Source organism: Triticum urartu, chromosome 6 (assembly GCF_003073215.2).
Source record: "Triticum urartu cultivar G1812 chromosome 6, Tu2.1, whole genome shotgun sequence".
In the NCBI taxonomy this organism is placed as follows: Eukaryota; Viridiplantae; Streptophyta; class Magnoliopsida; order Poales; family Poaceae; genus Triticum; species Triticum urartu.
This window is the reverse complement of record NC_053027.1, coordinates 83,827,402-83,840,148: the sequence shown is the minus strand read 5'-3', so window position 1 is coordinate 83,840,148 and position 12,747 is coordinate 83,827,402. Positions and strand designations below refer to the sequence as shown.

Genomic DNA, 12,747 nt, shown 5'->3' with positions numbered 1-12,747 from the left:
TCTCTGTTTTGCTTTGCTTTGATATACTGTAGAACCTTCTAATTGATACACATATGACAAATATCCAGTATGCGCATAAAAGAAGCCGTTCATCTGAATTGGTGAACATGTAGTTAAGAACCCTGTGAAATAATGAGCCATTAAGCAAACAACAAAATCAGTATCTGTAAATATACAGAAGATTTTCCGAGAAAGAACAGAGTGCAAAGTTAAAATGTTAATTCCACTACTGATGAGTGGTATGCTCTTCCCATGAAAGTCAAACGGTGATTCTTACCAAACAAACGGATGGACTTCAAGACCTTGAACAAGCCGCGTCCATGACGGCACTAAGAACAGTAACACCAACAACAACGAGACATAAAATACAGCAGAGCCTGCTCTTTTTTCTACTCGTTTCTCAATTGCTTGTGTTCGTTGCTTGCCCAATGTTCGACAGTAAACCCAAACTTGAAGAGAACTTTTGTACAGCAAGGGAAGTAGAAAGAGACCAAGCAAAAAACCCTGCCAAAAGAAGTACGAGATGTAAATGCTATTAAGCTCAAGCCAGACGTAAGAAATAACAGGGAAGTAGAAAAAGACCAAGCAAAAACCCGTGCCAAAGGAAGTACGAGATGGAAATGCTATAAAGCTCAAGCCAGACGATCAAAATAACAAATACCCTACCTGAATAACGGTGGCTATCTCGCTTTGAGTTCCAGGTGTGTGTATGAATGCCCCTGGTGATGCAGAGAACTCCATCTGCCAGTGCAATTAAAATGATACAGGCCATCAGATTTGCTCTTTTTTATAGCAAAGATATAGTTAGGATTTACGAACAATTCACACCTTTGAAAGAGTACGAGCCAGAATATCACCGAAGTAAACAACGAGACCACTTGACACCAGAAGTCCCTCCCCTGGAATAAACAGAAGAGTGTGAATAAGAAAAAGGTTGCACTTCCAAGTCAAAATGAAGAGGAGATATACTAATAAATTGCACTACTAAACAAGATCCATACAAAATAGTTGGCCTTACATGCAAAAGATACTAAACAAAGTGAGGGCAATTGCAATCGTTCTTATGTGCATATATATTTCTGCATGGGATTCATCTTAATCCATAAGGTATCTTGGAAAAATGTATAAATGCATGTAAGGATATGCAATCAGATATAAACAGAAGAATAGAAATAAAGATCTAATTACATCTTAGACTTCAGGTACAAACCAAAAGATGAACATGAAGGGAACTTCTCTAGAATGTGCTTGATCAAGATCACAGCAGCCACGCCATGGCAGAGCAGATACCCATTTTTGGTCATCGCTAACAGACCTACAATAAATTCAACACAATTATTTTGTCAAATCCTTCTCATCTTTCGACTTGAATTAGATTTAAAAAACACAATGTAATTATCATTGAATGCAGATAAATACTTGCACGTTACCTCCATCAGTCTTCACTAGGAAGAACAGCAAGAATGTCACTAGATATAAAACTACCATCAATGAACCATATTTCAAAGTTTTAGAAATCTCATTGTTGGCAGACTGACATAGATGCCAAAGGAAGAAAGCCAGCACACTGACACAGCTGATGGATACTGCCCAATACTGCATTTCGAGGTATGCAAATTCTGGCCACATAAACCAAAATATATGTGGTTAGTGAACTGTATGCATCACGAAAAAAAGGTGTTCAATACACATGGATAAAATAGAGGATAACTGCACTTCACAAGGCATCTGACTTGTGAATTGTTGATGAAAACAATAAATTTAGGAACATACCTTGTGCTCCATTAGGATCTGTCGGTAAGATCCTCGAAAGCTGGATTAACCGTGCAAGCATAACACAAGGCAAAGTAGTTGCGCCAAGAAGAATGCCTGATGAAGCACCTGGCCTGGAGGGTATATGCATCAGACAACAAGCGCTAGGTGCAATTTTATTTTGTAGCTTGCCACAAAAGAGGCGATAAAATGAAATAGCCACATAACTCAAACACGATGTAGAGTGAAGGTGCACAATTGGGATTGCGCATCATAAGATCTAGACTAAATTTCAACAGACCCCTGAACTTTTACATTCTACTCAGGGATGGTCGCTAAGCCAAGGGCAAGCCGCATTTCTACTGCGTATGCTAAATCAATGACTCGAATCGACCGAGGATTAAGCTCCTATCTGCACCACCATCATCCCCAGCGCATCTGCCAATGCCCTAACCACACCACCGATTATTCCCCAATCGTGTTGGCAACCCATTGAAATGAGGCTCGTCTTGACCAATTCGCACTAGAGATTTTTTTATTTTTTTTTTGCAGGAGAACCGCATGCGCCTGCCAGCAATTCGAGCTCATCTATACGCACACATTCTTCTGGCGGAGGAACCGAACGAGACGAAATTTACACTCTGGGAAATCCGCCTGGGTGGCCGAATCGCGATGATTTTGTTTAATCCCGTGGGATGGGATAGGAACGAGGCGAGGGAGAGCGGCCGCACCTTGTCCTGAACCGGCGGAGCGGGGAGGAAGGGGCCGCGGCGGAGCGGTCCACCGCGAGCTCGACGGCGAGGGCGGCCCCCGCGAGGAGCGCGAGCGGGGCCGCGAGGCGGGCCGGGGCAGCGAGCGCGACGCGCGCGGCGAAGAGGAAGACGACGAGGCGCTCCCCCGTGAGCAGCGCAGAGGAGGACGCCATGGGCGGTGCCGGCGAGCCCGATCCGGGCGGGGAGGGAAGTGGCGTCGGAGACACGGCCGGTGATGGGCGGGCTGGCCAGCAGTTGGTTGCGCTCGCGCGCCGCGTGCGCGTGGTTTCTGGGTAGCTTGGTTTGGTTTGGCTGGGACGCTTGGTTTTGGGTGGTGCGGTGGGTCACGGTTCGGTCTCGGTCAGAATTGGCGGTCGGCGAGACCAGGTCACCACGGCCGCTCGCTCCTTCCCACCACAACAGCATGCCGCTCAAACACGACATATCGGCGTTTGCGTCGCTGAAGATCGCGAATTTGCTGGTGGTGGCACTGCATGGGCTACACACATATCCGGTGAAATTATCTAAAATGTACTCCCTCCGTCCCAAAATAAGTGATTGTACTAGTTGAGTCATTTATTTTGGAACGAAAGGAGTATCATAACTAAACTACTGCTTGAGAAATCGTCAGAAGAGTGATAAATACACACACGATGCATTTTGCTATGGTTCAAGCAAATTGAACATCAGTCCAAGAATACTCCGTGAGAAACATGGATTCAGCAGAGGTGTTTAACACAAAAGGTGATCAACAGTAAAACAGCGCAAGCTAGGCAAGCATTCCAGACATAATCATGCCACAGCACACATAGTACAGAGCTTGATGGTTTACAGCGTTACAAAACATCGCTAAAACAGAGTTTTGACAGCAGAGGCTGGCCATCATAACCAAATATACATGATAAATAAGATGATATTGGTGCTACTGTGATTTTATTGTCTTCACTACTAACGACTTGATTTCACATATTATCAGCTGCGGCGAAATTAACATGCTGTTCTGCCCTTACGTCGCCTGGCCGCAGATCCAGATAAGAAGACTCTTCGGCGTAACACTTGGAAAGAAGTACCCTGAAAACAAAACAGTTCTGCAACAGTTAGTCCATAGGACTCCAGCAGTAGGTTAAAGCAGTACAGTAAACCAGGACAAAAAAATGTATTTCTTAAAGATTGCACCCCCTTCAGGAAGCAACAAGCCTGCAAATACAAAAATGCAGCTTCATAAAAACAGACTTCGCAAGAACAAACAGCACCAGTTCAAATAAATGTGAGCACTAAATCAAATACCACCCCAGTTCAAGTTTCACATGCATCTGCATTGATGCATGTGGATGACGATACATGGACATGCACATCCTGCCTGTCAATGCGTTTGTATATCAGATTCTTGCTTTTGTATTATTTGTAATAGAGCAACAAAATACAACATACAGAAAATGCAAAAGGAAACACGACGACACAAATTAAACACCACTTCTGCTACTGCTCACATGCTAAAATGACATGTACAGCTGATTCTACTTAAACTGAGCAGCTATTTATTTAAACATACACTCAATGGGTCAGAGTGCTACTCCCTGTACAGCTGATTCTACTTTAACCGAGCAGCAATTTACTGCCTTGACAGAATTTATACATTTTAGCAGAAAACATGCATATGCCATACAAAAATACATGTCCATGATGAACTGCAAGCAGAATGTACAGCATCATATACAGATTCGTTACCTGGACATAAGATACTCCTCAAAATGTGAAGTCTTCACAAAGCAGGATATGTAAATCTACAGGACAACACAACAAAATGACACCAATCTTAGATATTTATTAAGAGTTCGGGACTAATGTAAAACTGAAAGTAATACAATAGAAGACTGTGTAATATTTTAAGAATCTACGCAAATAGATAAATGAGCATGAAACAAAGAATCTTGACACCAGTTGAATACAAAGGCAAGAAAGTAGATGTGAAAGAAGAGGAAAAGAAACAACTACCCACTAACAGAATTTGTTTTACTACCTGCATCCACCTTTTGTTAAACAGGACAACATACATGTTTGGAGTTTAAAGATTTTCATGCTCAAGTCTTGACAATGTAAAATCGATCTGAATGTGTTCCTGTTCTAGATTTTGCACTTCAAACTATAGTTGCAAATTCTGAGGGAGCTGAATGAAATTAAATAATAACCTATTATCAGAGTTTCGATCCATTTCTGGCTGAGTTTTTTTTTCTCTTGAAATACTAGGGAGAGACCTACTGAGCATAGTGTTCAATAACTGCAGGTTAAAAGTTGTTGTCCGTATTGGAGTAAACATTACTCCAAAAGCTTAAGAACAGCTAACTCCTACAAGTATAGTCTGGATCAAAAGGAATTGCTGAATTAAGCACCCAAAACTAGTAAACATAAAATGCATCAACCAATATTACAAACTTATTTCATATCTTGGCAGAATTTTTCAGTAGCTACTCAAACATTACAGATATTACAGTGAGAAATACAAAATAAGAAATAAGACTCACATTGATCACACAAACATGGCTAGCTCTGGACGGCTGAAGATATTGTCTCCATCATCGCCTAGTGCAGGATAAGAGGCAACAAGTGCATCTTGTGCACCAATATACAGCGAGTTATAGATCTTCCAATATACTTCACGTACTTTCCTTGCTGGATGGAAAAGGCCTTGGAGGCAATAATTCAGAACCACAGCTGCACCTAGAGCAACTCGCATCCCCTCAATAGCCTCCATGACGGCATTTATAACATGGGGAGATGTCTCGAATATGTTGGGCCAGATATAGTTAAGCAAATGGACAAGAGCATCCTCACAACCCAAGCCAGCAACTCCCAGAGCCATATGCTTAACAGCAGATGCAGCAGTCTGCCTGTGAACCAGATCCCTGTCCATTAGGGCATCTTCGAGCAAGGGAGTGACAGCATATATGTAATCTTTGCCCATCTCGCCAATATACTCAAAGAGGAAAGAGAGAGACTTCAATACACCATTCTGAACATTTAGCTCCGGAACTCGGTACTCATTCATGAGGGCGGGCAAAACTGTGAAAGGCGAGCAAGTTTCAGCAACAATAGCAATTGCTACAGTGGTGCAGACACGGTTCTGTCGCTCCTGCACCTTCAAGTTATTCAACAGAGTGGCCAACACATCCTGTGGCCCAATTGCCTTGGCAATATAACCAAATGTGTTCACAGTGGCTCTTCTGATACCCTTCTTGTGAGCCTTCAACATTTCTAACAACTCAAAACAAATCCTCATCCACTCCCTAGCTGGAACAAATTCTGCTCCACGATCAGCAATCCTACCAACTAGATCAATGCAGTTCTCTTGGACCTTCTCATGCCTATTCTTCAAGATGGGAGTCAGACGAGGAAGGAGATCCTTGATCGGAGGCGTCATCTTAGTCATACCAATAACATTCACGATAGCCTTCAATGCTCCGAGAATTGAACCCAGCACCTCAGGATACTCCTCTCCCAGGTACTCATATAGCACAACACCCAGGTGACCCATAAGCTGCTCCTCCTGGCACTGCTTCATAACAATAGCTATCCTTGAGATCAGATCAGCAGCTTGCTGCCTAACTTTCGCACTCTTGTTGTTCAACCGCCACTTAATGGTACCACATATCTGAGGAAGGTAAGGCTTGACCCTCTGGCCGAGCGCATTCACAACAGCTCCAAAACCATTAAGCATGACATTTGCATCATCACTTGTCTGCTCTTGGAAAGCATACAGGATGCCATCAATAAGCAGCTCCTCCAGACGAGGATCAATATCCGAGGCACCCAAGTTGGCCACCACCTTCTCAATTGTTTCCATCACCATTCTCCTATAAGGCTCACTTTCATCTTTCAGATCCTCAACAATCTTCCCAACGATACCAGTAACTCCCACCTTGTTTGCCATCTCTACTGTTGTTTCCACAAGTTGCTTATAGTTCCTACGATCTAGGGCCATTCTCCTAACCCAGAAGTGTTTGAAGAAGTCTGGAAGGATGTCACTCCGGATATAATCAGCCTCCACACCCTCTGTACTGACACACTGCTTAACAACCTTCAGGACAATCTTCTTCATCTCTTCATCTGGTGACTGGAACTCTCTAATCAGGACTTGCATCACCTCCTTCGTGTAGTAACTGGCATACAGAGCATCCATAAGAGGGATGATGAAACCAATAGCCTTCAAGAAGGCAGCAAGGACCTTTCCACGGTGAGATCTGATACCCTTCCAGAGAGGTTTCAACACACTATCAAAACTTTCAATACCGTAGGGTGCGGCAGCTTCAGCAAGTGCAGCAAGAGATAGGGCAGTGATTGTCCGCACTTTCTGGTTCTCGTCGCTTAGACCATGCTCAATGATCTCAACTAGGTTCTTAAGGTGAGGCAGAACAGCGCAGCCCATGAGAATAGCAATCTGCTGAACAATCTTGATACCAGTGTGCCGAGCTTGCCAGGACTTCTTACTCTGACAAACAGCCTTCAAAAATGGGAGGAGGGCCGGGATACCCAAAGCAGAAGCCACCACACTGAATGCCCTAGCAGTCGTATTCCTCACATACTCGTCAATGTTATCAATATCCGGTCTCATGGCAGCAATCATAGTAGCAAGACCGGCAGCTTTGCTAAGATTTGAGATAATCTCCCTGCCCTCAACACGAGCATAGTAATCCTCATCAATCAAAAGTGGCTCGATAACAACAAGAATCTTGTGCACAAATGGACGGACCAGCTCATCCAGCTTATACAGCACCCTATCAATGACCTTCACCAGGAGATGCCGCTCCTGGTCCTCAAGTGTTGGCTGCATGAGCAATGGCAGGATTTTGTTGAACAATGGGCCAGCACCAAACTCGCGTGCTTTGTCCGTGAGCTGCCGGAGTGCTGTCTTCCGCTGTGGGGGTGTGCCGTTCTTTACCTTGAGCAGGAGCTTCATGATTTTTCTCTCCTTCTGCTCCTCTGGCGTTAGCTGCTCCTCCTCGTCCTCATTCAGCAACGTCCCAAAGTACTGGTAGTCCTCTGGCTTCATGAGGGGCAAACCAGGACCCAAGTCCTTGGGCACATCAAAATGCTGTCCACGGTTCTCCTCTGGAATAGCATACATTGGTGTGCCCAGAGGTGTTGGCGTAGCAAGCAGCTTCCTTGCTGGGGTACGTATGGGCTGGTATGAAGCTGGAGGCTCAAGAATCTTGTATCCCTCCTGCGGGAACATGGAGTCAAGCTCCTCATCAGTGAGAGGCCTGTTCCGCTCCTCAATGTCCCGCTCCCACCGCAAGAGCTGGTACTGCTCCGGAGTCATCGGGCCACGAGCAGCAAGGTGACCAGGTGTTGGCGTGGCAAGGTTCTCTGCTCCGAATGGTGTTTGCCCAGGAGTGTTGAACCCAGCAGGTGTCGCTGCTGTACCACCAGGTGTTGCACTCCCCATACTTGCTGGTGTCTCATCCCACCTAGATCTCTGCTTCTTGGGTGTTGGTGTGACAAGCCCACCAGGCAGCTTAGGAGTAGCATCCCATGCCCCAGAAGGGGTGGCTCCTGGAGTAATGCCACCGGCTGCAGGAGTTGCATCTGCGTCAGCCATCCTCCCTGGAGTTGGAGTCTCATCCCACCTATTCCTCCTCACAGAGGGCGTTGCATCTCCAACACGGCCAGGAGTGGCGTCCCAGCGCCCAATCCCAGGAGTTGCATCAGGGGCATCCCAGTCTGAGGTCTTGGACTTCTTGGCCCCAGCAGCAGCATCGCCGTCCTGCGACTGATCCCACCTATTGCGCCGTTTGGTCGCGGCTGGCTGTGGCTGAGGCGCAGCCTTCTTCTCCTTGGCCTTCTCCTCCTCCTCCTTCTTCTTCTTGGCGATTTCCCGCAGCACGTGCTCCTTCTCCTGCTGCACCTTGCTCTCGCGCATGGCATCGGCGTAGGTTCGGACGGAGGGGTCCGGGGTGGCCTCCCCGGACGCGAAGGCGTCGTGGCGCTCGGGCGAGATGATGCGGTCGAGGCGGCGGCGGCGGTAGTCGTCCTCGCGGTCGATGATGCGCTGGGACCTCTTGGCGGGCATCCCGTCGTCGTCCTCCGAGCGGGGGATGTCGGCGGCGGCGACGGCGTGGCCCGTGTAGGACGCGAGGCGGCGCACCGCGGGGTTGGCGGCGGAGGGCTCGGCGCTGTCGTCCTCGGGCGCGTCGTCCTCGGAGGCCGGGATGGAGGTGTCGTAGCCGGCGAAGCGGTCGGAGCCGGAGCCGCCCCCGCCGTAGAGGTCCTTGTCGAAGGTGACGGAGGAGACGGCCATGGGCGCGCCGGCCGCCAGGGCCTCCTCCAGCTTCCGGCGCTCGTCCTGCGCGCGCGCGAGCTCCGCGTCGATCCCGTCCATGGCGGCGGCGCGGGGCTAGGGTTTCGCGAGAGAGGGGTGGGGGGACGCGGGGGGGGATTGGGTGGAAGGGATGGTTTGGACTTGGGAAGTTTGGGATCTGGCAAAGTACGAGTAGATCGCAGAGAAGTCTGGCCTCTGGGCCGTTGATTGATCTGGCAAAAAAAGGAACCGCCTTCTTTTCTGGGGCACGGAATATGACCGGCTTTTTTTTAGGACGGAGTGAACCGACTTAAAATCAAACAAAAAAATCAAGAAATTATTATTATTATTATTTTGCGGGTGAATTCAAGGAATAAATTAGGAGTAACATATTTTTGGGATATGGATAACTTTATTTCCTGGCAAAGTATCCAGTGAAAATAGGTATTCAGTGAAAACCTGAAAATTCCATCATGGCCCATGAAACGTGGCGGCATATAAGATTGAGGCGTATAAGATTTTTCATCCTTAATGGTGAACGAGTCAGGGGTTTTTCTGCTAATTGTGTTTAAGTGGATCATTAGTGATCCCACCTTTTGATCAGTGTTGTTCATTATAGATCTGATAGACCATGCGAAAATCCAGATTTTCAGTGAGCACCTATTTTCATCTAATACTTCGCCTTATTCCATTGCACTACATCTCGCCATTGAGGTCATGTTCATGTAGCAAAAAAATCTCTTTTTTCATACATCACCTCAGTCAATGATATCAACTCCCATAGTCATGTTGTGCTGCTCTCTTCTCTCGAACACCCCGCCCCCTCCTTCATCTCCCCCACTCTACCGATGAGTTGGGGCATAAAAGCATCTCTAGCAGATTCGCTAATAGCTCGTCGACGTGTAAAATTCCATCTGTCATGCGGGTTTTGGCTTTTTTCGGCCCGGACAAATCTACTAAAAGTTGACGGCCCATAAAAATTTATGAGGCGACCCGCATATGCGCCTCTCCGTTGCTATATGTATGGGGTCAGGGGGCTTTTGGGGTTAGCAAATCGGATCCCCTCCATTGTGAAACGTCTCCTCCGCCACTAGGTTTAAAGCACTCTGGCGAGCAATTAGCTGCGCCTCCCCTCTTCTTTTTCGTTGTCGATGGTAGATCCATGGCAGGCGGATCCAGACGCGGTCGTGGCGGCCACGCCGATGCTAATGGAGGGTGAGGCGGCGATGGATGGGTAAATGGATGTAAGTTGAAACCGACTCTAGGGAGTCGGCAATGGGTAAGGCGTGTCGTCAAAACAAGGCTCAAGGTTGAAAACACTATCATGGCTAAAAGAAGAAAGCACAACCTGACGAACACGTGAAGGAATACCATAACAGAAGCACAAACTAATGCGGTACGACGTGACACACGACTATAGAACACACGCGATTCAAAAGAAAAAAACCAATCTTGTCACTCGCAGATCTACTTAGCACATCAGACCCACAAAAGGACATGGACACTAATAACAGCCTACAGAGCCTAATGTACACAAAAGTAAAGCTAATCAACAACACCACTACTGAACGACTAGCCCATCATCACAGCCAAAACCGTGTAATCAATCAAACCTATTGTAACAGCCGAAACAACCCTATTGTACGGGAGAAGATGATCTAAAAAACTAAGCCAGCAACAAGTAAAGATACTCTCGGACGGCTCAGGTGATCGACTCCAACACGCTTTCACAGCCGGGTGAAAAATGAATCGAACACAAGAAAATAGATAAAGATCAATACAACGAACAACAATAGAAAGCATACGAAAATTGAACCGGACAAATTACAAACACAGCGAGGATACAAAAGAAAAGGATCAAAGCCCAAAACAATCGAAAGGCAAGAACGATAAAGAACGAAAAATACAGGGTCATCAAACCAAAAAAACCAAGAGCATACACATCCACAAAAAACAAATAATCCATAAATGAAAAAAATAGAAGAGGAACACGTAAGAAACATATGCATGAGGAATCACCAGACAATTAAAAATCAAATTCACGGGAAAAAACAATACATGTATACACGAAAGTCAGACACATCGTAAAAAGAGCCGTACCTTAAACCCCAATGATTAACAACATATAAAAACATGAAAAATAAACAGAATCAAACAAACCAAAACACGAAAACAACGACGCATATGAATATTAAAAATATAAACACACATAATAAACCCACTAAAAAACCCGAGGATAATAAAACCATAGAAAAAACATGAAACGTTAAAACTCACAAATAATGGGGAAGATTGTAGACACAGAAAAAACACGCCTAAACACCAAGATCGTAGATCTGTACAAAGATATCGACTTGAATAAGAAAATCAAAAAAGAAAACAAACAAAACTCTAAAGAAAACCAAGGAAAATAGTAAACGATTAACCATACGAAATACATAGCACCAAAACTCACCGGAAGCACACCTGCCCAAACAGAACACGTCGAATAACGCGTGCCCAACCAAGAGAGATCGAGCAATATGACGACCTGCACAGATAAAAATGGAGAATAACATTAGAAACCCTTTTTAAGCAAAACTCGGAAACGATTGAAAAACTAGGAACGAAGTAAAAGAATGACATGTAAATAGAAAAGGAACACAAAAAACAACATGAGAGTAAGCACATGGACAACAAAACCCATTAAAAACAAAAAAATCAAACAATAGCACGTTGAAAACAAAAACGAAAACAAGAAACAAACAAATCGAACAGAACAGCAGCAAACCAGAAAGCACAGTGAAGAACAAACAAAAGAACCCAAAAACAACCCAACCCGGAGCTAACCGGCCGACGGAGCAAGAACACCGAGGAAGAAATAACAGGGGCCAGAGCTCGAGAAAACACGGTGGAGCAAGAACAAAGAGGAAGAAGAAAAGAGGGGAAATGAGAGCTGCAATAACCATCTGATCCAGAACTCCCCGTTCCCCAGCATGGTGTACACGACAACTCCATTAAGTCGATAACCACTCGGAACCAATGGCGAGCCACCAGCAACACCGAAATCGGGCCCAAATTCGTTCTAACTACCAGCATAGTGCAACGTACCCGCTATCGTCTTAATGAACCAATGGTGAGCCGCCAGCAACAACGAAATCATGCCTTCTGACGACCGGCACATTGCAACGTACCTGCCGACGAATGGAGAGAGGCCAGCTCGAATGGAGAAATCGGGCCCGAATTCTCCCTGACATCAAGAACAGTGCAACGTACCCGACGATCGAGTGAAATACCCAGCTTGCCCTGACATACTGTAGAAAATACGCAACAGCGACACGTCGAAGGGAAACATCGGGTCCTGAGCAACCGACATGCGGGCCACGTAAGGGACGGGGCCCATCGTTAGCGAGAAGGAGGGGGCTGAAAGGACGTATGAAGAAAGGTCTCTCAGAGGGGCATGCAACGCATTCCATAATACGTACCCACTACGGTAAATGAACAAAATCGACCAATGGGAGGAACGTTGTGCGAATCTAGACAGTCCGCCACACTTATTAAACACGAACTGTGAGGCTGACGGGCGGGCCCTCGGGCTACAAGGACGATCCACGTAGGATGCCAGCGAGAGTGGGTGCAATAAGGCTGGTACAATTAGCGACTTTGCGAATCCCTGTTCATTCCGACTCGAGGAGCCGGCAGCGAGCGGAGGCACGGAGCGGGGAGAATTGGACGGCCAGAAAGCCCAAATCGCTAAGGAGCCTCCAAGGGGTCTCACCGTTTATATCTTTATTTAGATTTTCATTCATGTATAGAATCGGATTTTTCTTTGTTGTGCCCATTGGTGAAGTTCGTCCCAGGGCCTGCCGCGTGTGTACTCCTGCTGGCTGGAAAAAAATGATTAGTGTACAGAACTAAACAGTATACAGAAAATAGGTATTCTAATTCTTGCGTGTATACTGAGAAGAA

At 46.1% G+C, this 12,747-nt stretch overlaps 2 protein-coding genes across 4 annotated transcripts; both read right to left on the bottom strand.

Moving 5' to 3' along the window:
- Position 1: 1 nt before the first annotated feature.
- On the bottom strand, positions 2-2,834 carry LOC125516589 (dolichol kinase EVAN-like; the record flags this gene model as incomplete). The annotated part of the gene is made up of 8 exons (XM_048681973.1): positions 2,484-2,834; positions 1,774-1,886; positions 1,431-1,619; positions 1,211-1,315; positions 829-899; positions 667-741; positions 278-504; positions 2-122 (listed from the first exon to the last, which is right to left on the bottom strand). Coding segments are annotated over exons 1-8 (1,095 nt in total), but the record flags the coding sequence as incomplete, so codon positions are not given.
- A 415-nt stretch (positions 2,835-3,249) lies between these two features.
- On the bottom strand, positions 3,250-8,973 carry LOC125514265 (splicing factor 3B subunit 1-like). 3 transcript variants are annotated; one of them, XM_048679569.1, is made up of 4 exons: positions 5,027-8,973; positions 4,233-4,288; positions 3,792-3,864; positions 3,250-3,701 (listed from the first exon to the last, which is right to left on the bottom strand). In XM_048679569.1, exon 1 carries the CDS (start codon positions 8,878-8,880, stop codon positions 5,032-5,034), a length of 3,849 nt encoding a protein of 1,282 aa, XP_048535526.1. In that variant the 5' UTR covers positions 8,881-8,973; the 3' UTR covers positions 3,250-3,701; positions 3,792-3,864; positions 4,233-4,288; positions 5,027-5,031. The 3 variants fall into 3 exon arrangements, with proteins under 3 accessions (XP_048535526.1, XP_048535525.1, XP_048535524.1); XM_048679568.1 differs by having other exon boundaries at positions 3,795-3,864; XM_048679567.1 differs by lacking the exon at positions 3,792-3,864 and having other exon boundaries at positions 3,250-3,575; positions 5,027-8,972.
- Between the last annotated feature and the right edge of the window lie 3,774 nt (positions 8,974-12,747).

Bases quoted from the DNA above. Each gene is read 5' to 3' on its own strand.
- LOC125514265 (XM_048679569.1), bottom strand. From the start codon at position 8,880: ATGGACGGGATCGACGCGGAGCTCGCGCGCGCGCAGGACGAGCGCCGG.